Here is a 22,167-nt window from a genome sequence, read left to right on the forward strand (position 1 = left end):
GAGGGCGGGCATTTCCGGTTCCGGTGGAGCCGGGCTGTCGGGGCGGTGTGGCGGAGCGGGAGGTAAACAGAGGCCGCGGCCGGGCCTGGGGAGGTGTGAGGGGGGGGCCCTGGGGTGGGAGGAGCTTTGTGGGGGGCTCAGGGTGTTTTGGGGGGTGCGGGTGTGGGGTGTTGGAGCAGGAGGGGAGGAGCCGTGGGGGAGAGATATAGGGGGACATGGTGAGGAGAGTGTGGAGGGGTCTGTGGAGGGATTTAGGGGTCACTGGAGGGGTGGAGGCCATATTGGGGGGGCACTGGAGGGATATGGGGGGGCCGTTGGAGGGTTGTAGGGGTCACTGGAGGGATGTGGGGAGCATTGGGAGAGTGGGGGGGCATGTGGGGGGCCACTGGAGGGATGTGGGGGTCATTGGAGGGGTGGGGGGACCACTTGTGGGGGGCATGTGAGGGATGTAGGGTTTATTGGAGGCAGGGGGGGCCATATTGGGGGGGCCTTTGGGGGATGTAGGGGTCATTGGAGGCGTGGGGGGGTATGTGGGGGGGGTTTAGAGGGATGTGGGGGTTCATTGGGGGGATATAGGGGTCGCCGGAGGGGTGGGGGGGCATGTTGGGGTGGGCATCAGAGGGATGTGGGGGGGCATTAGAGGGTTGGGAGGTATGTTGGGGGGGCATTGGAGGCATGTGGGAGGGCACTAGAGGGGTGGGGGACTTGGGGGGGGCACTGTAGGGATATAGGGGTCAATTGAGAGGTGGGGGGGAGTTAGAGGGGTGGGGGGGCATAGGACGGATGTGGGGGGTAGCTCAGTGGGGGGAAATAGGAAGCATTTGTGGGGGGGGGGTGTCTAGGGAGAGGGATTTGAGGGGGGGGCTCACCTTTTCCTGGTTGTTTTCCAGCCCCCCCCCATCCTGTCTCCGTCCATCCGGATCCCGTGTCATCGTCCCTGGGGGGGGAACTCTGTCGCTGTTGGGGGCGGGGGGTGCCCCCCAAATTCCCCCCCCCTTCCCCCCCCAAATGAAATAGGGCCCCTTGCTCTGTGCGGGGTGGGCCGGCGCTGAATGGCCCCCCCGCTAAGATGCTGGCCCCCCCCCTGAAACGAAGCAGCACCCGTCGTCACCCGCCTCGGGGGGGGACCCCGCTATGGGGGACGCGGAGGAGAGACTGGTTTGGGGGACAGAGGGAGGGGACGGACGTCGTACCCCCCCCGGCCAGCTGGGGGGGGGTGAAGATGAGGCAGGGGCAGCCGTTTCGGGGGGCGCCTGCGATAGCGAGGAGCCCAAGAGCCCCCCAAAAGTGGTAGAAGAGGAAGAGGAGGAGGAGGAAGAGCTGGATCCCAGGATACAGGTGAGGAATGGGTGTGGGAAGGGTCTTTTTTCCCAGTCCCCGCCCCCATTTTTTTTTTGGGGGGGGTGGGGCAGGATTTTGTGGGTTTCTCACCCCACATTTGGCCTCTCCCCCAGGAGGAACTGGAGCACCTCAACCAGGCCAACGAGGAGATCAACCGGGTGGAGCTCCAGTTGGACGTGAGCTGCTCCCAGTCCCTAACTGGGCCCCCAGTCCTTCATCCCTCCTCCTTAACTGGTCCCCCAGTCCTTTGTCCTCAGTCCCCAACTGGCCCCCCAGTTGTCTCCCAGTCCTTAGGTGGTCCCTCAATCCTCGTTCTCCAGTTGTCATCTCCCAGTCCTTAACTGGTCCCCCAGTCCTGGTCCCTTGGTCCGTAACTGGCTCCCCAGTCCTTGTTCCTCAGTCCCTAACTGGTTCCCCAGTCATCGTCTCCCAGTCCTTAACTGGGTCCCCCGGTCCTTAATTGTGTTCTCCAGTCCTTAACTGGTCCCCCAGTCCTGGTCCCCTGGTCCGTAACTGGTTCCCCAGTCCCTAACTGGTTCCCCAGTCATCGTCTCCCAGTCCTTAACTGGTTCCCCCAGGTCCTTAACTGGGTCCCCAGTCCTTTTTCCTCGGTCCTTAACTGGGTCCCCAGCCCTTAACTGGTCCCGCAGAGCTGGTCTTCTGGTCCTTAACTGGTTCCCCCAGGTCCTTAACTGGGTCCCCAGTCCTTTTTCCTTGGTCCTTAACTGGGTCCTCAGCCCTTAACTGGTCCCGCAGAGCTGGTCTTCTGGTACTTAACTGGGTCCCCAGCCCTTAACTGGTCCCGCAGAGCTGGTCTTCTGGTCCTTAACTGGGTCCCCCAGTCCTTAACTGGTTCCCCCGTCCTTTTTCCTCGGTCCTTAACTGGTTCCCCAGTCCGTAACTGGGTTGCCCATCCCATAACTGGTCCCCTAGTCCTAGTGCCCAGCCTTTAACTGGTCCCTGTTGGCTTCTACCCTCCATGGGATGGTTGGGAAGACAAACGCCGCTGCTGGGTGGCCTCCCTGGGTGCGCTGGGTGAGAGGGGGGACCCGGGGGGACACCCTGTCCTTTGTTTCCAGGACGCCCGCACCGCTTATCGTCGCATCCTTTCCGAATCCGCCCGGAAACTCAACGCCCAGGGCTCCCAGTTGGGCAACTGCATCGAGAAAGCTCGACCTTACTACGAAGCCCGTCGCTTGGCCAAGGAGGTAACGGAGCACCCGAAAGGTGCAGAATAATGGCCCCCCCCCACACCCCTCCGATGTCGTAGCCCGTTGTTTTGGGTTTTTTGGGGTTATTTTTCCTGCTCCCACCCGGCTCGCAGGCGCAGCAGGAGACGCAGAAAGCGGCGCTGAGGTACGAGCGCGCCGTCAGCATGCACAACGCCGCCCGCGAGATGGTTTTCGTGGCCGAGCAAGGGGTGATGGCCGACAAGAACCGCTTGGATCCCACCTGGCAGGAGATGCTCAACCACGCGACCTGCAAAGTACGGGGCCGGGAGGGGAAGGGTGGGTGTGTGTGTGTGTTATTTTTTTTTTTTTTGAGAACCCCCCCCGATTTATTGTCCGTTAGATCACGAATGCTCTCAGCCGATCACCCCTCGCCACCTGGGAAGGGGAACGGGGGAACAAGGCGGCAACCGGAGGGTCGGAATATAAAGAGATTTAACACAATGACGCTAAATAATTCATAATAATAATTATTATTCGTTCGTTAGGCGTCGTTAGCGGCCTCGCCCACCCAGCCGCTCGCTGCCAACACCCGACGGGGCAGAAAACTCAGTAGCCCAACAGCAAACAGCCCCCCCCCAGCCCCCAAAGTGTTTTAGGGGTGCACCGAGGAGGGATGTTTTGATCGAGGAGCTTCGTTAGCCGCTTCGTTAGCGGCCTCGCCTCCCCGCCCCCCCAGCTGCTTGCTGCCAACACCCGACGGGGCGGCAAAACTCAGTAGTAACCCAACAACAAACGGCCCCCCCAACTTTAATCCCCCCCCCCAGCGTTTTAGGGCCGCACCGAGAAGAACTGATATCGATCCCAATAGCGATATAAAATATCCGCGGATTATATTCGGCTCATTCTACCAGCGGGAAGCTGGGGGGCTCCCGGCAAATACCGGACTCGGGGAGGAAGGGAAGGGCTCGGGGCGTGAAATTGGGCGGATGGAAGCGGAGAAGCTCCCGTTTTTTTCCTCCGCGAAATTGTGGATTGATGTAGAAACGGGACGTTCGTGGTGTGAGAGAACCCTGTTGGTAGCTCCCGGGTGGAGCGCCCGGCTCTCGCTTCTCCTTGTCCCCCCCCCCCCGCCCCCTGCGCTCGGCGAGCTCGAAAATACCCGAAACTTGAAACCCGCGCCCCCGGAGCTGGCTCTAAAACGGATATTTTTTTCCCCAAACTTAAGACATTAGAATCGTCTAAAAAAATGTAATTTTCCCCCAGCGCGAAGTGGGTTTTTCTTACCGGAAAGTCAAATTCTTGGAAGAGTTTGAACCTGGGGGGCTCAAACCGGGACGGAGGGTAGGATGGGACCCGGGAGGAGGTTGGGGACGTTGAGGGGGAGGACGCACACGCGCACACCGCGTTTTTGAGGGTTTTTTTTTTTTTGGGGGGCGTCCCCAGGTGAACGAGGCGGAGGAAGAGCGACTTCGGAGCGAGCGGGAGCATCAACGCGTCACCCAACTGTGTCAACAAGCCGAGGCCAAGGTCCAAGCCCTCCAAAAATCCCTCAAACGCGTCATCGTCAAGAGCAAACCCTATTTCGAGCTGAAAGCCCAGTTCAACCAGATCCTGGAGGTACTGGGAAAGGAGTGGGGGGGGGACACGCACACGCGGTTGTACTGTTTTTTCACCCTTTGGGGTTGGCGGGGGGTGCGGGGATCCTATTTTTGGGGTGGCTCCTCCCGCTTTCCGCCGGTTTCGGGGATGAGGCGTGGATTAAAGGAGGCTGGGTGGGGTTCGGGAAGGGGCCATCGGGACGTTGAGGTGACCCCGGCGGCCGCCGCCGTCACCTCCTCCAGGAGCACAAGGCCAAAGTGACGGCGCTGGAGAGGTTGGTGTCCCAAGCCAAGACGCGGTATTCGGTGGCCCTGCGCAACCTGGAGCAGATCAGCGAACAAATCCACGCTCGTCGCCTCCAACGCCTCATCGTCCGTCGGGCTTCGCCGGTGGGAGCCGAAGCGAGTCCTCAACACGCCGGTAGCGAGGTCGGGGGGACAGGAGGGACGCATTTGGGGACCGAATGCCCGCCGGGTGACACCCTTTCGGTGCTCAGCCTTCAAACCATCGCCTCCGACCTGCAGAAGTTCGACTCGGTCGAACATTTATTGGGTCTGTCGGACGCTACCAGCCTCAACAGCGAGGAATTGGAGGAACGGGAGCAACGCCGCGGGGGGCAGGGGCATTTCAAACATCACCGAAGCATCAGCCTTTAAACCCCTCTCCCCCTATAAACCCCCCCCCCCCCCGCCCTCCCGGTGGCTTTTTACCCCCCCTTCACCCCCCAACCAGGGGAACCCCAAAAGCCAACGGGGTCTGTGGCGCAACCCCACTGCGGTGGGGTGGGTCGGAGCTGCCGGGGGTGACGCTTTAAAGCCCCTCGTTGATGAAGGTGATGATGGGGGGGGGGGACAAAACTTTGGGGGGGGGGGGGGGTCGTTGGGGTTCACCCCTTGGAATTCAGTGGTTGACGTTGGGGGGGGGGGGGGCGCCGTTTGCCGTTGGGTTACCGAGTTTTGCCGCCCCGTCGGGTGTTGGCAGCGAGCGGCTGGGGGGGGGCGAGGCCGCTAACGAAGCTCCTCGATCAAAACCCCCCTCCTCGGTGCACCCCTAAAACACTTTGGGGGGGGGGGCGGGTAAATAAAGCTGGGGGGGGGGAGGTGTCCCGGGGGGGGGGCTGTTTGCCCCCGTTGGGTGTTGGCAGCGAGCGGCTGGGTGGGCGAGGCCGCTAACGAAGCTGCTAACGAACCGACCCCCCCCCTCAGTGCACCCCTAAAACGCTTTGGGGGGAAGGGGATAGGGGGACCCTGCCTGATTTGAGGGGGGGGGGATGACACACAACATCCCCCCCCCGCCCCCCGCCTTCCTCTTAATCCCCCCCCCCCCTTCAAATTCCACATGGTCATTTGGGGTTATTTTCCCCCTTTTCCAGCAAAAGGCGAGGCTGAAGCCGAATTGCACTAACAAAAGGGAGGGGGGGGGACACCCCCCCACCCCCCCTACAACCATTTTGGGGTCCGGGGGGCGGGCGGGGAGGGGGGGGGCACGGCATACGGGGGCTGTGATGAAAACCCCGCTGGTTTGAGGCAGCCCCGGGGGCTCTCGGAGTGTATTTTTTGGCGAGTAAAATTGATTTCCTTCCCCCTCCCCCGTGGTTTTATTCGCTTGCTTGCACCCCAAAATTTCCGTCCCCCCCCCCCCGATATTCTGGGCGGGGGGGGGGGGACGAAGTTAATGGCTTTGGGAACAGGATGAAGTCTTGAAATTTCCCTTTTAATTCCCCCCCGAAGCTGATTTTCATCAGTTTAATTTGCCCATTGACTCGATTTTTTAAAGAATACGGATTTCCGTCGGGGGGGGGGGGGATGGGGGGAGCACAGTTTTGGGGGAAGATCTCGGTATTTTGGGGGGGGGGGGGGGGGGGGGGGTGCGAAGAAGGTGCCCCCCCACCCCGCGCTTTTCCCCTTGTGTTTCAGAGCCAGCTTGGAAAAGGGGAAAATTTGGGGGAAAATAAGGGGAAAATGGGGAGGGTTCAAGGCCTGGATTTAGCTCGGGGAGGGGGCCCAGGAAAGTGGGGACAACCCCCCCACCCCCCACACCCCCCCCCCGGATTTGGGGTTCGTGGGTGGGTGGATGGGGGGGACACTGGTGGCTCCCTGAGGGATGTGGGGGGGCCCGTTGGTGCCCTCCCCCCTGCCCCAAAACGCAGTGGGGTGGGGTGTCCATCGCCCCAAAGGGATTTGGGGGTCCCGTCTCTGTGCCCCCCCCCCCCCCCCCCATGAAACAGGGGGGTGTCCCCCACCCCAAAGGCATTTGGGGGTCCCACTGCTGCTCCTCCCCCCCCCCCAAAACGCAGTGGGGTGGGGTCCCTGTCACCCCAAGGGATGGGGGGGTCCCGTCTCTGCGCCGCCCCCGCCCCCCCCCCAACCCCAAATCCCTTGGGGGTCCCATTGCTGCCCCCCCCCCCTCGCCCCAACATGTTCCGGGGGGGCCATGGATGATGCCACCCCCCCATCACCCACATCCCCAAGTCCCAAATCTCTTTCCTCCCTCCACCTCCGTTTTTGGGGGGTCAGACCCCCATTTTTTGGGTGCCCTCCCCCCCCCCCCCAGAAAAAAGGGGGGGGCACCCTCCCTTATTAAGGCTCCCTGTGTTTTGGAGCTGGTTTCAAAGAGCATCTATGGGGCGATTCCGCTTGGATTTTCCCGCTGGATGGAGCAGCGGCCGCCATCCTTCTCCTTCCCAGTTGGATGATGGAGCCGTTGAGTGACCAAACTGGGACGGTCCCGGCAATTCTTCCCGCAAACTGGGCAGGGATGCGGTTTCCCGCCCGTATGGATCCATCGACGCCGTCGGAGATATGAGCTTTTCCCGAAGCTTTTCCCGCAAACCGGATGCTCGGAGGGATGTTTTTTCCGTACGGAGCCGTTGATGGATAACGAGGACGGATCGAATTCCGAAGCTTTTTCCGCATTCTCCGCGTTTATGAGGTCATAATCCCAAATGTCGGATTAAACTGGAGCTCACCTGGAATTTTTTTCCCACCTTCCGAACACTTTTAGGGATTCTCGTCGGTGGGGAATCACTCACGGATAAGGAGATCAAAGATTTGAACGAAGCTTTTCCCATATTCCAGATATTTATAAGGTTTTTCTCTTGGATGTTGGCCTTGACGGATGAGATGGGATCGTTCGTTAAAGGATTTTCCGCAAAAAGAGCAGGAAAAGGGAAAAGTATCTCCGGTACTGGGAAAACAGCCCTAGGACTGGGAAAAGCATTCCTGGGACCGGGAAAAGTATTTCCAGGACCCAGTGGGAGAGCTCCGGGACCGAACCGAGCTTCCCGAGACCGGGAAAAGCATCCCTCGGACCGAACCGAGCATCCTGGTACTGGGAAAACATCTCCGGGACTGGGAAAAGCATCGCCGGGACCCAGCGGGAGAGCTCTGGGACTGAACTGAGCTTCCTGGGACCAGGAAAAGCATCTCCAGGACTGGGAAAACGGCCCTAGGACCAGGAAAAGCATCTCTGGGACCCAGCAGGAGAGCTCCGGGACTGAGCTGAGCTTCCCAGGACTGGAAAAAGCATCTCTGGGACTGGGAAAACAGCCCTGGGACTGGGAGAATCTTCTCCGGTACTGGGCAAAGCATCTCTGGGACCAGGAAAACAGCCCTAGGACCGGGAAAAGCATCTTTAGGACTGGGAAAAACATCCCTGGGACCGGGAAAAGCATCTCCGGGACCAGGAAAACAGCCCTAGGACCAGGAAAAGCATCTCCGGGACCCAGCGGGAGAGCTCCGGGACCACGCTGAGCTTCCTGGGACTGGGAAAAGCATCCCTGTGACTGAACCGAGCATCCTGGTACCAGGAAAAGCATCTCTGAGATCGGGAAAACATCTCTGGGACCAGAAGAATCTTCTCCGGTACCGGGAAGAGCATTCCTGGGACTGGGAAAAGCATCTCCAGTAGCAGGAAAACAGCCCTAGGACCAGGAATAGCATCTCTGGGACCGGGAGAATATTCTCCGGTACTGGCAAAAAACATCCCTGGGGCCGGGAAAAGCATCTCTGGGGCCGGGAAAACAGCCCTAGGACTGGGAAAAGCATCTCCGGGACCCAACGGGGCAGCTCCGGGACCAAACCGAGCTTCCCGGGACTGGGAAAAGCATCCCTGGGACCGAAGCGAGCATCCTGGTACTGCGAAAACATCTCCGGGACTGGGAAAACAGCCCTAGGACTGGGAGAATCTTCTCCAGTACCGGGTAAAGCATCCCTGGGACCGAACTGAGCATCCCGGTACTGGGAAAAGCATCTCTGGGACTGGGAAAGCATCTCTGGGACCAGGAGAATCTTCTCCGGTACTGGGAAAAGCATTCCTGGGACTGGGAAAAGCATCTCCGGTAGCGGGAAAACAGCCCTAGGACCAGGAAAAGCATCTCCGGGACCCAACGGGAGAGCTCCGGGACTGAACCGAGCTTCCCGGGACTGGGAAAAGAATCCCTGGGACCGAACCGAGCATCCTGGTACTGGGAAAATATCTCTGGGACCGGGAAAAGCCTCTCCGGGACTGGGAAAACAGCCCTGGGACTGGGAGAATCTTCTCCGGTACCAGGAAAAGCATCTCCGGTAGCGGGAAAACAACCCTAGGACCGGGAAAAGCATCTCCGGGACCCAACGGGAGAGCTCTGGGACCGGGAAAAGCATCTCTGGGACCGGGAAAACATCTCTGGGACCAGGAGAATCTTCTCCGGTACTGGGAAAAGCATTCCTGGGACTGGGAAAAGCATCTCCGGTAGCGGGAAAACAGCCCTAGGACCGGGAAAAGCATCTCCAGGACCCAACAGGAGAGCTCCGGGACCGAACCGAGCTTCCCGGGACTGGGAAAAGAATCCCTGGGACCGAACCGAGCATCCTGGTACTGGGAAAACATCTCCGGGACTGGGAAAACAGCCCTAGGACTGGGAGAATCTTCTCCAGTACTGGGTAAAGCATCCCTGGGACCGAACTGAGCATCCCGGTACCGGGAAAAGCATCTCTGGGACCAGAAGAATCTTCTCCAGTACCGGGAAAAGCATTCCTGGGACTGGGAAAAGCATCTCCGGTAGCGGGAAAACAACCCTAGGACCGGGAAAAGCATCTCCGGGACCCAACGGGAGAGCTCCGGGACCGAACCGAGCATCCCGGTACCGGGAAAAGCATCTCCGGGACCGGGAAAAGCACCCGCGGTACCCGCCTGGGGGCATCACCGGGACCGGGCGGAGCTTTTCCGGCGCCTCCCCCCGGTACCTGCCGGCTCCGACCTTCCTCCTCCTTCTCCTCCTCCTCTTCCTCCCGGCTGGGGCAGCCCTTTCCTGTGTCCTTCCACACCGACCCGGGCTGCAACAGGCACCGGGAACCGGGAAAACAGGGACCGGGAAGGTTGAGGCGGGGGTGGGGGGGGGAGGTTCACCCTCCCGCCCCGAGCACCCCCGTGGGGGGGGAACACACGAATATTTTATTTTTCCCGTTTTTCTACGGAAACGCCGAATTTCCTCCAGGGATTATTTTACGCGAGCGTTAAAAAAGAGCAAAACGCGGTGGAGGGGGGCGGGGAGGGCGAGAAGGGGGGGTGAAGGTGGTCCCCAAGTGTGTGTGTCCCCCCCCCCGCGAAGAAGAAACCACCAAATCCCCATGGCAGAAAAAAGCGGGAAATTATAAAGCTCCTTTTTTAATTTTTTTCTCCCCTTTTTCCTTTGAAATCTGGGCACAAATCAGAAAAAAACCCAACAACATGAAATTTTGCGTAAACTTTAAATAAAAAGCTAATTTTTGGTTATTTTGGGGGCGTTGTCCCTCCTGCGAGGGGTTGGACGCCGTGATCCTTCCATCTTGAGAAGTTTTAGGGTGGAAGGAGGTTGGAAGAGGAGTTGGACACCACAATTCTTCCAACTTAAGGTGTTCTAGGATGGAAGAAAGTTGGAAGAAGAGTTGGACACCACCATCCTTCCACCTTGAGATGTTCTAGGATGGAAGAAGGTTGGAAGAGTTGGATGCCATGATTCTTCCACCTTGAGATGTTCTAGGATGGAGGAAGGTTGGAAGAGTTGGATGCCATGATTCTTCCAACTTAAGGTGTTCTAGGATGGAAGAAGGTTGGAAGAGGCCCGCCATCCTTGGAGATACTCAAGGCCATGAGTGTGGGTCTAGAAGACCTTGCGTTGAGCTCAATGGTTGGAGTGGATCATCTCCAGGTCTTGGCTCCAAACCTCCATCCATTGAGGACCTTAGTGGGACACTTTGGGGATCCACAGCAGCACGTGTCTCCTTGCAGGTGGTGGGACCATGGATGGTGAGGAGGAAGGAGGTGGTGAGCGGATGGAGACGCATTGGCCAAGACCCGGCGTGGAGCAACGTGGGGTTGTACGGGGTGGCCCATGTGTTGTAAGGTCTGGGGGTTGCTAGCCAGGAGATCTGTTGGGACACAGAAGGTCCCAGGGTAGGGTGGGGTGGGTGAGAGTCGTGTCACAGCTCTTTGTAGGGAGGGTTTGGTAGAGCCAAAAATGGTGGTGGGGCCCAAACCTTGGTGGGGCCAAAACCTTGGTGGAGCCCAAACCTTGGTGGGGCCAAAACCTTGGTGGAGTCAAAACCTTGATGGAGCCCAAACCTTGGTGGAGACAGAACTTTGATGGAGCCCAAACCTTGACGGAGCCAGAACTTTGATGGAGCCCAAACCTTGGTGGAGCCAAAACCTTGATGGAGCCCAAACCTTGGCGGAGCCAGAACTTCGATGGAGCCCAAACCTTGGTGGAGCCAGAACTTTGATGGAGCCCAAACCTTGGCAGAGTCAGAATGTTGATGAAGCCGAAACCTTGGTGGAGCCAAAACCTTGGTGGAATGGAAACCTTGGTGGAGTCAAAACCTTGGTGGAGCCAAAAGCTTGGTGAAATCCGAACTCTTCTCTGTGGTGGCGGCTGAGGCGGGGATGGAGGAGATGCTTCAGGAGCACCACGGATGTCCCGTTCATAGGGACGTTGAGTTGGTTGGAGATTCCGTCGCTTGGATCTGACTTTCTAGAGCTGTAAAGAACAAAGGGACCGGCTCATCCCGGTGTCACGTGGAGAAACCCAAGAGAGGAGCAACGTCTGCAGCTGCTCCCGGGCAAGATTTCCCCAACCTCCCCCACCGCTTCTCGGGCATGGCTTTACCGCGCCGGTAATTTTAGGCATTTGTCGACGTGGGGCAGATTTGCCCTTGAGGGGAATCGAAACCCATGGGAAACCTTTTTTTTTTTTTGGGGGGGTCGGGGGGGTCGGGAAGGCCGTTGCCGGGGAATCTTTGACACTCCCGAAACGCTCATCGTTTGACCTTTTTCACCATTTTACCGGTTTCTCGCCGGGTTTTGAAGCTGCTCCACCGATACCCGCCCCGGTTTTTTGGTTGGTTTTTTGTCTCGCCTTAGGGAAAAATAAGCCTTTTTTTCCACCCACCCCCCCCCCAGCCCCCCCCTTTTATTGACTGTCCCTTCCAAGAATCGCCTCCTTTCGCTCGCCGCTCTTGAGGAAGTGTCTTGGGGTCCGACGTTGCTCCCCGCTATCCCTCTTCATCCCCCCCGCTTTTTTTTTTTTTGTTTTTTTTTGTCCACATTGAGACTTCAGATTTATTCCGGTTTTTTCCTTTTTTTTTTTTTGTTTTTTTTTTTTTTTTTTTTTATAATTATCCCGGGGGCGCGGCCACTGCAATTAACCTCGTAACCGTATTTCCAGCGCGGAAAAAAAAAAAACAAACAAAAAAAACCAACCCCAAAAACCCGAACCCAACCCTAAATCTTCTTTTTAGGCGTTTATTAAGACGCGTCGTCATTAAAAACTTTTCCCGAATATATAAATATTCTACGCAGGACCCCCCCCCCCCCCCTCCAACCCCGCCAGCAGTTTAATTAAGACAACGGGAATTTAATATCGATTGAAAAATAAAGACCCACCACCCCCACCCCGTTCTCCTCCTGGCGACTCTCCCCCCACGGATGTTTCTTCGGAACCTTCTGCTCCAGCAGAGCCAAGACCAGGCGGGGTCTTGGGGGGGGTTGGACCCCCAAATGGGGTTGTGCCCGGGGGGGGGGGGTCGGTCTCTGCCCCATGGCAGAGCCGTGGGGTGGGAATGGGGCTCCTTGTCCCTGGGGTGGGTATGGGGACGGTGGCTGAGGAAGCAGCGTGCCGTGGGGTTGGGGGGGTTGCCCTTGTCTTGGGGTGCTCGGCCTTCCCCCAATCCATGGGGTGGGAAGGGGCTGCTCTTCCCCCCCACCCCCGAGAAGTCCCCCACGGTGCCGGTGCTGCCTGTATCTCTCCAGGGAGCTGCCTGGGAAGTGGCCAAGAGCCTTGGAGATGTGGTGAACCCCTTTCAAGGTGCGATGAACCCCTTGGAGACGTCCTGAACCCCTTGGAGATGTGCTGAACCCCTTGGAGGTGTCCTGAACCCCATGGAAATATCCTGAACCCCTTTGAAGACATCCTGAACCCTTTCAGAGATGTCCTGAATCCCTTGAAGATGTGCTGAAGCCCTTCAAGACACGCTGAGCTCCTTCAAGATGTGCTGGACCCCTTTGGAAACGTTCTGAACCCCTTGGAGAAGTCCTGAACCTCGTTGGAGACATCCTGAACCTCTTGGAGATGTGCTGAAAGCCCTTCAAGACACGCTGAGCTCTTTCAAGACATGCTGGACCCCTTTGGAGGTGTTCTGAACCCCTTGGAGATGTGCTGAACCCCTTTGGAGGTGTCCTAGACCCCATCAAGATGACCTGAACCCCTTTGAGATGTGCTGAACCCCTTTGGAGGTGTCCTGAACCCCATGGAAATGTCCTGAACCCCTTTGAAGACATCCTGAACCCCTTCGGAGATGTCCTGAATCCCTTGGAGATGTGCTGAAGCCCTTCAAGACACACTGAGCTCCTTCAAGATGTGCTGGACCCCTTTGGAAACGTCCTGAACCCCTTGGAGAAGTCCTGAACCTCGTTGGAGACATCCTGAACCTCTTGGAGATGTGCTGAAAGCCCTTCAAGACATGCTGAGCTCTTTCAAGACATGCTGGACCCTTCAGAGGTGTTCTGAACCCCTTGGAGATGTGCTGAACCCCTTTGGAGGTGTCCTAGACCCCATCAAGATGACCTGAACCCCTCCGAGATGTCCTGAACCCCTTCAGAGATGTCCTGAACCCCTTTGGAGGTGTCCTAGACCCCATCAAGATGACCTGAACCCCTTGGAGATGTGCTGAACCCCTTTGAGATGTGCTGAACCCCTTTGGAGGTGTCCTGAACCCCATGGAAATGTCCTGAACCCCTTTGAAGACATCCTGAACCCCTTCGGAGATGTCCTGAATCCCTTGAAGATGTGCTGAAGCCCTTCAAGACACGCTGAGCTCCTTCAAGATGTGCTGGACCCCTTTGGAAACATCCTGAACCCCTTTGGAAACGTCCTGAACCTCGTTGGAGACATTCTGAACCTCTTGGAGATGTGCTGAAAGCCCTTCAAGACACGCTGAGCTCTTTCAAGACATGCTGGACCCCTTCGGAGGTGTTCTGAACCCCTTGGAGATGTGCTGAACCCCTTTGGAGGTGTCCTGAACCCCATGGAAATGTCCTGAACCCCTTTGAAGACATCCTGAACCCCTTCGGAGATGTCCTGAATCCCTTGGAGATGTGCTGAAGCCCTTCAAGACACACTGAGCTCCTTCAAGATGTGCTGGACCCCTTTGGAAACGTTCTGAACCCCTTGGAGAAGTCCTGAACCTCGTTGGAGACATCCTGAACCTCTTGGAGATGTGCTGAAAGCCCTTCAAGACACGCTGAGCTCTTTCAAGACATGCTGGACCCCTTTGGAGGTGTTCTGAACCCCTTGGAGATGTGCTGAACCCCTTTGGAGGTGTCCTAGACCCCATCAAGATGACCTGAACCCCTTTGAGATGTGCTGAACCCCTTTGGAGGTGTCCTGAACCCCATGGAAATGTCCTGAACCCCTTTGAAGACATCCTGAACCCCTTCGGAGATGTCCTGAATCCCTTGGAGATGTGCTGAAGCCCTTCAAGACACGCTGAGCTCCTTCAAGATGTGCTGGACCCCTTTGGAAACGTTCTGAACCCCTTGGAGAAATCCTGAACCTCGTTGGAGACATCCTGAACCTCTTGGAGATGTGCTGAAAGCCCTTCAAGACACGCTGAGCTCTTTCAAGACATGCTGGACCCTTCGGAGGTGTTCTGAACCCCTTGGAGATGTGCTGAACCCCTTTGGAGGTGTCCTAGACCCTATCAAGATGACTTGAACCCCTCGGAGATGTCCTGAACCCCTTCAGAGATGTCCTGAACCCCTTTGGAGGTGTCCTAGACCCCATCAAGATGACCTGAACCCCTCGGAGATGTCCTGAACCCCTTTGAGATGTGCCAAACCCCTTTGGAGGTGTCCTGAACCCCTTGGAGATGTGCTGCAGGGCCACCCAAAAAACCATTTTGGAGGCCGAAGGGCACTAATGGTCATTAACAACCCCAACCCTCCCCCGTGGTCCAAGCGGAGTAGCCTTTTGGGGTTAAAAAGGTGGGTTTTGGGGCCACCACGCTCTTGGCTGGTGACCACGAACGAAGGCTTCAGTTGGTGAAGGCTCAACACCGCCCTCCATCCCGTTCCCTTTTTACTGGATTCCTGGGAATCTTGCAGTGGGGAAAAAAAAACAAAACGAAAAACCAACAACAAAAACGCACATTTTTTAACCGCGACTGGGCTTCAAACTGGGGCAACCCAACGGGAAACCCAACCAAAGAGGAAAAAAAAAAAAAAATATCCGCGGAAGATGGGGTCGCGACGTGGTCCGAAGCCTTCCAAGGCCAACGGAAGAGGAAGGGCCAACTTTTCCACCCGCCGTGGGAAAGGACTGCGGCGCCGCCGGGGTTGCTACGCTCTAAATTTATTAATTGCTACTCGTGGAAAGAAAGCGACTCTTCCCTCCCCGCCCCCCCACCCCCCTCCCCACCCTCACCCCACCCCCACCCCCCCCAAAAAAAATAATAATAAAATAAAATAATAAAATAAAAGCCGCGGTGGACAAGGCAAGGAGGTCCCCGCCAGCGGACACGGATCGGGGAGGGGAGGGGACGGGGACCGTTGACAAGCAGCACAGCGACACGTCCACGCCGGTTTCGGAAGCACGGACAACACCAGAAAATAGAGAAATTTCACTTAAATCGCGGTTTTGGGGCGGGGGGGTGGGGTGGGGGGTGTTTTTTCCGGGGACGGACGTTCTTGACTTCATCCCTCTCCCTCCTCTTCCTCCCCCTTCCCCCTTTGCAAGGTCCTGGGCTCTGCGGGGTGACGGGGCTCCCTCGTGTCACCCCCCACACCCCCCCCCCGGGGCTCCCTCGTGTCACCCCCCACCCCCCCCGCCTTGGGGACACCGTCCAGACCAAGCCACCAAAGCACCTCATCTCACCACGCCCTTGATTTGGGGGCTAAATTTAGCCCGAATTGGCCCCAAGGCAGGGCGGCATCTACACGGGGAGCGGGTAATTAGCGCGCTCGTTAATGCACAATTAGTGCAAGGGCGGGGTGAGGGCCACCGAGGCGCTCGTTAACGCCTGATTGATGGAGGTGGGCGTCCAAAGCCATCCCCGTTGACTGGTGGCCAAAATTGAGGCAAGAACAGGAGATTTTGGGGCCCCTTCAAACGAGTTTCATCCCCCCCCCCCCCCAAGTGGGACCGGTCGGGGATCGGGACCCGGGGGGGGGGGGGGGTGTCCGGAGGGGACCCCCCCCCGTGACGCAAGGATGGAATTAACATCCTGGGTGATGTCATGGTTGTAGCGGTGGTGACATCATGGTTGTGGCAGCACTGACATCCCAGTTGATCCATCGGTGACATCATGGTTGTAACCAGCGGTGACATCATGGTTGTGCCAGTGGTGACATCCCAGTTGATCCATTGGTAACATCATGGTTCTGCCATCAGTGACATCATGGCTGTGCCAGCGGTGACATCATGGTTCTGCCAGCAATGACACCCTGGTTGTGCCATTGGTGACATCACAGTTGTGCCATTGGTGGCATCTCAGTTGAGCCAGTGGTGACATCATGGTTCTGCCATCAGTGACATCATGGTTGTGCCATTGGTGACATCCCAGCTGATCCATTGGTGACATCATGGTTCTGCCAGCAATGACACCCTGGTTGTGCTATTGGTGACATCACGGTTGTGCCATTGGTGGCATCTCAGTTCAGCCATTGGTGGCATCACGGTTGTGCCATTGGTGACATCCCAGTTGTGCCACTGGTGACATCATGGCTGTGCCAGCGGTGACATCGTGGTTGTGCCAGCGGTGACATCCCAGTTGTGCCATCAGTGACATCATGGTTGTGCCATCGGTGACATCATGGTTGTGCCATTGGTGACATCATGGTTGTGCCATTGGTGACATCCCAGCTGATCCATTGGTGACATCACGGTTCTGCCAGCAACGCCACCCTGGTTGCGTCATTGGTGACATCACGGTTGTGCCATTGGTGGCATCTCAGTTGAGCCATTGGTGACGTCATGGTTTTGCCACCAGTCGACATCCCCGCTTGTGACATCCCGGTTATGCCAGCAGTGTCGTCCTGGTTCTACCATCGGTGACATCACAGTCGTGCCATCGGTGACATCACAGGTGTGACATCATCAGCGGGGTTGGCCGAGGAGCCGGGCGGGTCCCCAAAACACGTCCCACGGAGCCGGGGACAAGCCTCAGGGGGCTGTTCCATGGGGAAAGGGGACGGTGCAGCTCCGCCTCCATCCCGTCCCTCCTTTGCTTTCTTTCCCTCCTCTTCTTTTCCATTTTCTCTATTTTTCCCCCCGTTATTTGACATTTTCCCTCTTTTTCTTCGCACCTACCTTGCTACCTCTTCCTCTCGCCGACATCTGAAACTCATTTCTTTTCTTTTTCCTTTTTCCATAAACACGCCGAGTCCTTCCCGCAGCGTCGCCGCACCCCTCGACTTATTCCAGTTCCAGTCGAAACCTTCCCGATTCCAGAGATTTCAGCAATTCCCGGCTTTTCCAAAAAAAAAAAGCTTATGTCAGCTTTTTATCCCCTTTGGGGAAAAAACAGTCATTCTCCGCTTTAATTCTTTCTCTTCTGTCATTCTTTCGACGCTTTGATATTTCGCGCGTGACCCTTTCTGTTTCTTTTCGTGTGGTTTTTGTTGGTTTTTTTTTTTTAAATTTTTTAAAAATTTTCTTCATTTATTTCTCCCCCTCCCCTCCCTCCCCCGCCCCCCAACAACCCCAGCCCCGAGATGCCCTGGATCCCCCGGTGAGGAGGAAAAATAGGGAAATGGGAGAAATCGGGATTTCGGGCGGCAAAAAAAAAAAAAAAAAAAAAAAAAAAAAAAAGCACCGCCACCGCCTTTTCCCGATAGTACCGAAATGCACCGAATCCCGCTCCGAGGGACGGAGCAAAAGCAAAGATAAAAATTCCGGAAAATCAGTAATAATAATAATTAAAAAAAAAAATACATCCCCTCCACCACAAACGCATAGTTTTTGCAAAGTCCGTGTGGAAAAGTGGGGGCGGGGAGGGGGGGGGGAAGGGAAAGAAAAATCAAAATAGTCCATTAAGTGCCTGAAAAGCGCCGTCACAAAACCCCCGTGGTTTTGCCCCGAAGTATTTTCTTTTCGAAAGGAAAAGAACGATTAAAACCGAAAGACGAAAAACCCCTGACTGGCTCCGTTTCTGAGGAACGATGAGGGATAAGACGAGCTCAAGGAGACGCCGCGGGTGACGGGGTGGGGGGGGGTCCCTCGTGGCAGCTCTCGGGTGACGCGGCGGCGTGGGAAAATCCTCGTTTCTGCCTTTTTTTTTTTTTTTTTTCTCTCCCAAAATGCTCCAAGGTGGGAGCCGTGGAGGATCGATGGCTCCAGGCGGGAACAAGCCGCCCAGTGATGGGTCTTTGAGGTCAACCCAAGTTGGGTGTCGGGCGAGCGGCTGGGGAGGTCGGGGAGAACGATGGAGCCAGGGCCTGAAGGGCCTGAGGGGGAAGTCCCCATCCCCTAATTAGCAAGACCATTAATTAGCCACCAGGGTGAACTGCTCCAGGTGGGAACAAGACCCCCCCACAACGATGGGTCTTTGAGGTCAACCCAAGTTGGGTGTCGGGTGAGCGGCTGGGGAGGTCGGGAGAAGGATGGAGCCACAGAATGAGGAGGACTTTCCCATCCTCTAATTAGCGAGACCATTAATTAGCCACCAGGGTGAACGGCTCCAGGTGGGAACAAGACCCCCACCAACGATGGGTCTTTGAGGTCAACTCCAGTTGGGTGTTGGGTGAGTGGCTGGGGAGGCTGGGAGGAGGATGGAGCTGGTGGCCACAGCCAGGGTCCCTCATCCCCTAATTAGATCGCTAATTAGCCCACTAATCAGCCATGGAGGATCAATGGCTCCAGGCGGGAACAAGCCCCCCAACGATGGGTCTTTGAGGCCAACCCAAGTTGGGTGTCGGGCGAGCGGCTGGGGAGGTCGGGAGAAGGATGGAGCCCCAGAACGAGGAGGACTTTCCCATCCTCTAATTAGTGTGATCATTAATCAGCCACCGAGGCTGAACGGCTCTGGGCAGGAACGAGCCCCCCAACGATGGGGCTTTGAGGTCAACCCAAGTCGGGTGTCGGGCGAGCGGCCGGGGAGGTCGGGAGGAGGCTGGAGCCGCCGCCAGGGCCGGCCACCCCTCAGTTGATGAGGGAGGGGGTCTGGGCCCCCGAGGCGGGGGCCGAGGGGAAGGAGGGGTGGGGGAAGGCGCGGGCGGGGAAGGAGAGGGCCCAGGGCAGGTCCAGGGCGGGGCTGGAGAGGGACGGGATGGGCAGGGGCGAGGGGGAGGCAGGGAAGGAGGGCAGCGAGGGGATGGGGGCCGCCGAGCCGCCCAACGGCGGGGAGAAGGTGGCGCCGGAGAAGCCGCCGGAGGGGGTGACGGCGGCGGCGGCGGCGGCGGCTTTGGGCTTGTCGCCGGCGTGGGTGCGTTGGTGGCGGTTGAGGTGGGAGCTGCGGCTGAAGCACTTGCCGCACTCGGGACACTTGTAGGGTTTCTCGCCGGTGTGGACGCGTTGGTGGATGGTGAGCTCGGAGCGTTGGATGAAGCTCTTGCCGCACTCGGAGCACTGGTAGGGTTTTTCCCCCAGGTGGATGCGTTGGTGCTTGATGAGGTTGGAGGAGACGCTGAAGCACTTCCCGCAGACGTTGCACTTGTAGGGCTTCTCCCCCGTGTGCATGCGGCGGTGCTTGGTGAGGTCCGACTTCTGGATGAAACCCTTCCCGCAATCGGGGCACTTGTAGGGCTTCTCGCCAAGGTGGGTCCGTTGATGTTTGATGAGGTTGGAGCGGACGCTGAAGCTCTTGCCGCAATCCCCGCACTTGTAGGGCTTCTCCCCCGTGTGCATCCGGCGATGCTTCACCAACGCCGAATTTTGCCCGAAGCTCTTCCCGCATTCGGGGCAGGTATAAGGTTTCTCCCCCGTCTGCGTCCCTTGATGCTTGACGTTCTCCGCCCGGTACGTGAAGTTTTTCCCACATTCGCTGCACTTATGGGTCCTCTCCGGTGCCGGTCGAGCCCGGGCACCCCAAAGAAAACTCTTCCCGCAATCGGTGCATTTACAGGGTCGTTCGCCGGCGCCGCTCAACAACCGCCGGCGTTTGGTGGAGGCCAAGAAGCTCTTCCCGCAATCGGTGCACTGGTAGGGTTGCTCGGCGCCGGCGTGGACGCGTTGGTGTCTCTCCAAGTGGGAACTCTGGGAAAAGCTCTTCCCACAATCCCCGCAGCGGTAGGGTTTCTCCCCCATATGGATGCGCCGATGGCGGTCAAGGTGGGAGCTCCAAGCAAAACTCTTGCCGCAATCGCCGCATTGGTAGGGTTTGCCGGCAGCGTGGCTCCGTTGGTGCTGCAACAAGGCGGCGTTCAAGCCGAAACCCTTCCCGCACTCCCCACACTTGTAGGGTTTCTCGCCCACGTGAACGCGCCGGTGCTTGGCCAACGCCGCGTTCTTGGTGAAGCCTTTGCCGCATTCGTTGCACTCTAAGGGTTTCTCGGGGGTTTTGGAGCTTTCGGTGGCGCGGGGAGGTGGGCAGCGCCCGCAATCGGCGCAACGGCAAGGGGGTTCACCGGCCGCCGCGTGGGTCCGGCGATGCCGGTCGAGGTGGGAGCTCCAACTGAAGCTCTTCCCGCATTCGGGGCAGGCATAGGGTTTTTCGCCGGTGTGGATCCGGCGATGCCGTTCCAGGTGAGAATTCCAGTTGAAACCCTTCCCGCAATCCCCGCACTTGTAGGGTTTTTCCTCCAGGTGTAATTTTTGATGCTTGACCAAACTGGCGCTGGCCGGGAAACTCTTGCCGCAGACGCCGCATTGACAAGGGGCCGCCCCGGCGCCGGTGCCGGCGTGGACCCGTTGATGTTGGATGAAGGCTGAGCCAACGCTGAAGGTCTTGCCGCAATCGGGGCACTTGTAGGGTTTCTCGCCGGCGTGTCGGCGTTGGTGGGTGATGAGGGTCGAGCTGAGGCGAAAACATTTCCCGCATTCGGGGCATTTATGGGGCCGCTCGGTCCCTCGTCGGCGTTTGTTGAAGGCCGACCCGAAAGCCAAGGCTTTGCCGCAGTCGTGGCACCGGCCGTGGTGGCCCAGCAAACTCCGCGGGGGGAATTTCTTGAAGCCTCGGTGGCCCGATTTCCCCTGTCGCTTGCCCGATGGTTTTCTGGGTTGGTTTTCGGCTTTTTGGGGACTGTCGTTGGGTTTCGTCCCTTCCGTACTGGTGGGACTGGTCCCTTTGGGTTTCCCCACTGGTGTCCCCTCGGCGTCCACCTTCTCCAGCTCGCCCGGTGGTGGCTCTTCCTCTTCGTTCTCGCTCAACAACCCATCGTCTACAGGTTGGGGGGGAGAAGAAAAAAGGGAGTGAAGACCACCCCGACGAGGGGAAATCCCACCGGTTGGTTGCCCCCATCCCTCCCGACGTCGCGGTTGGCGTCTCCGACTCCCCGTCCCCCGTCCCCCCGCCACCGTATTGTCCCCCTCCCATCACCCCACGGTTTTGGGCCTTCCGAAAGCCGTTGTCGGTCATCGCCGGCGCCGTTACGGGGGCGACTTACCGGCGACCAAACCCCTCCTGCGATGCGATTCGGCGAAGGCGGTGATCCGTGGCCAACTGATGGCGATTTCTTCGGCTACGGGGAGACAGTCGGGTACCGATTATGGCTCTTTCCCCCCCCACCACCCCCCACATCCCCCCCCCAAAAATTAAATCCAATTATAACGCCAAGACTTGGCTGGAAGAAGCCAGAAAGGAAACGGGGGCCTGGTTGAATTCTTCCCCTTCAACCCCCCCTGCCGCCCCCAACGCTCTATTTAAGCTTAATTCCGGCAATTTTGGGGTGTTGTCGCACCGTATAAATTCCCCCCCTAATGAAGGTAATTAATTTAATTTTTAATACGCCTCGAATAAGAAGAAATTAAAGGGAACGGAGGGCCTCACCCAGGGAGATGACGCTCTCGTAGCTCTCCTGCATCTTGTCCCGGTGGTCCAAACTCGGGGGGGGGGGGGACGGACACACGACACGTGGCTGGGGGGGGGGGGTGGGGGGTGTCCCTGCAACACAAACAGGTATTGGGGTCCACGGTTTGGGGGGGGGGAGGACGACAACCCCCCCCCCCCCCCCAAATTGGGTGCCCCCCACCCCGTGACCACCTGGATGTAGGCATCGTTCGGGGGGGGGGGGTTGGGGAGTGGGGGGGGGGGGGGGGGCAGTGTCCCAGCATCACCCTGGGTGGCGACGGGTACTGGGGTGCGATGTGCCCCCCCGCCCCCCCCGAGGGTGTTTTGGGGGGGGCTTCACCCTAAATCACCCCATAGGAAAAGACACTCCCCCCCCTCCTCCCCCATAAATACCCCCCCCCGGAAGGTTGGGGGGCGCTTAAATAAGGGTTGGGGCGACCCCAGGGATGGAGGGGGGGGGGGGTTAAATAGAACCGAGGTGGAAATTAAAGGGGGGGGGGGTGGTGTCATGGAAGTCTAAATGGGGGGGGGGGGCGCGGGGGGAGGATTAAAATGCAACAGGGCTGGAGGGAAAATGAAAATCGGAATGTGACAAGGGG

General features: G+C 58.0%; 2 protein-coding genes across 2 annotated transcripts; one reads left to right on the forward strand and one right to left on the reverse strand.

Annotated features, from left to right (window-relative positions):
• The first annotated feature begins 8 nt into the window (after positions 1-8).
• On the forward strand, positions 9-5,866 carry SH3BP5L (SH3 binding domain protein 5 like). The gene is made up of 7 exons (XM_074567748.1): positions 9-62; positions 891-1,338; positions 1,455-1,517; positions 2,421-2,549; positions 2,666-2,827; positions 3,957-4,130; positions 4,355-5,866. Exons 2-7 carry the CDS (start codon positions 1,135-1,137, stop codon positions 4,766-4,768), a joined length of 1,146 nt encoding a protein of 381 aa, XP_074423849.1. The 5' UTR covers positions 9-62; positions 891-1,134; the 3' UTR covers positions 4,769-5,866.
• Positions 5,867-14,332: 8,466 nt separating this feature from the next.
• Positions 14,333-21,634, reverse strand: LOC141735122 (uncharacterized). Its single transcript, XM_074567612.1, has 3 exons — positions 21,548-21,634; positions 21,165-21,239; positions 14,333-20,939 (listed from the first exon to the last, which is right to left on the reverse strand). The coding sequence occupies exons 1-3, from the start codon at positions 21,579-21,581 to the stop codon at positions 18,763-18,765; spliced, it is 2,286 nt and encodes a 761-aa protein (XP_074423713.1). The 5' UTR covers positions 21,582-21,634; the 3' UTR covers positions 14,333-18,762.
• Positions 21,635-22,167: the final 533 nt, after the last annotated feature.

The sequence above is a fragment of the Larus michahellis genome, chromosome 29 (genome assembly GCF_964199755.1).
Source record: "Larus michahellis chromosome 29, bLarMic1.1, whole genome shotgun sequence".
In the NCBI taxonomy this organism is placed as follows: Eukaryota; Metazoa; Chordata; class Aves; order Charadriiformes; family Laridae; genus Larus; species Larus michahellis.

Excerpts from the sequence above, each read along its gene's own strand:
- SH3BP5L (XM_074567748.1), top strand. The coding sequence starts at position 1,135 with ATGGGGGACGCGGAGGAGAGACTGGTTTGGGGGACAGAGGGAGGGGAC. Across the intron at positions 1,339-1,454 it reads AGCTGGATCCCAGGATACAG|GAGGAACTGGAGCACCTCAA; the intron begins GTGAGGAATGGG and ends CCTCTCCCCCAG. Across the intron at positions 2,550-2,665 it reads CCCGTCGCTTGGCCAAGGAG|GCGCAGCAGGAGACGCAGAA; the intron begins GTAACGGAGCAC and ends CCCGGCTCGCAG.
- LOC141735122 (XM_074567612.1), bottom strand. The coding sequence starts at position 21,581 with ATGCAGGAGAGCTACGAGAGCGTCATCTCCCTGG. Across the intron at positions 21,240-21,547 it reads CGAGAGCGTCATCTCCCTGG|CCGAAGAAATCGCCATCAGT; the intron begins GTGAGGCCCTCC and ends GTCTCCCCGTAG. Across the intron at positions 20,940-21,164 it reads CAGGAGGGGTTTGGTCGCCG|ACGATGGGTTGTTGAGCGAG; the intron begins GTAAGTCGCCCC and ends CCCAACCTGTAG.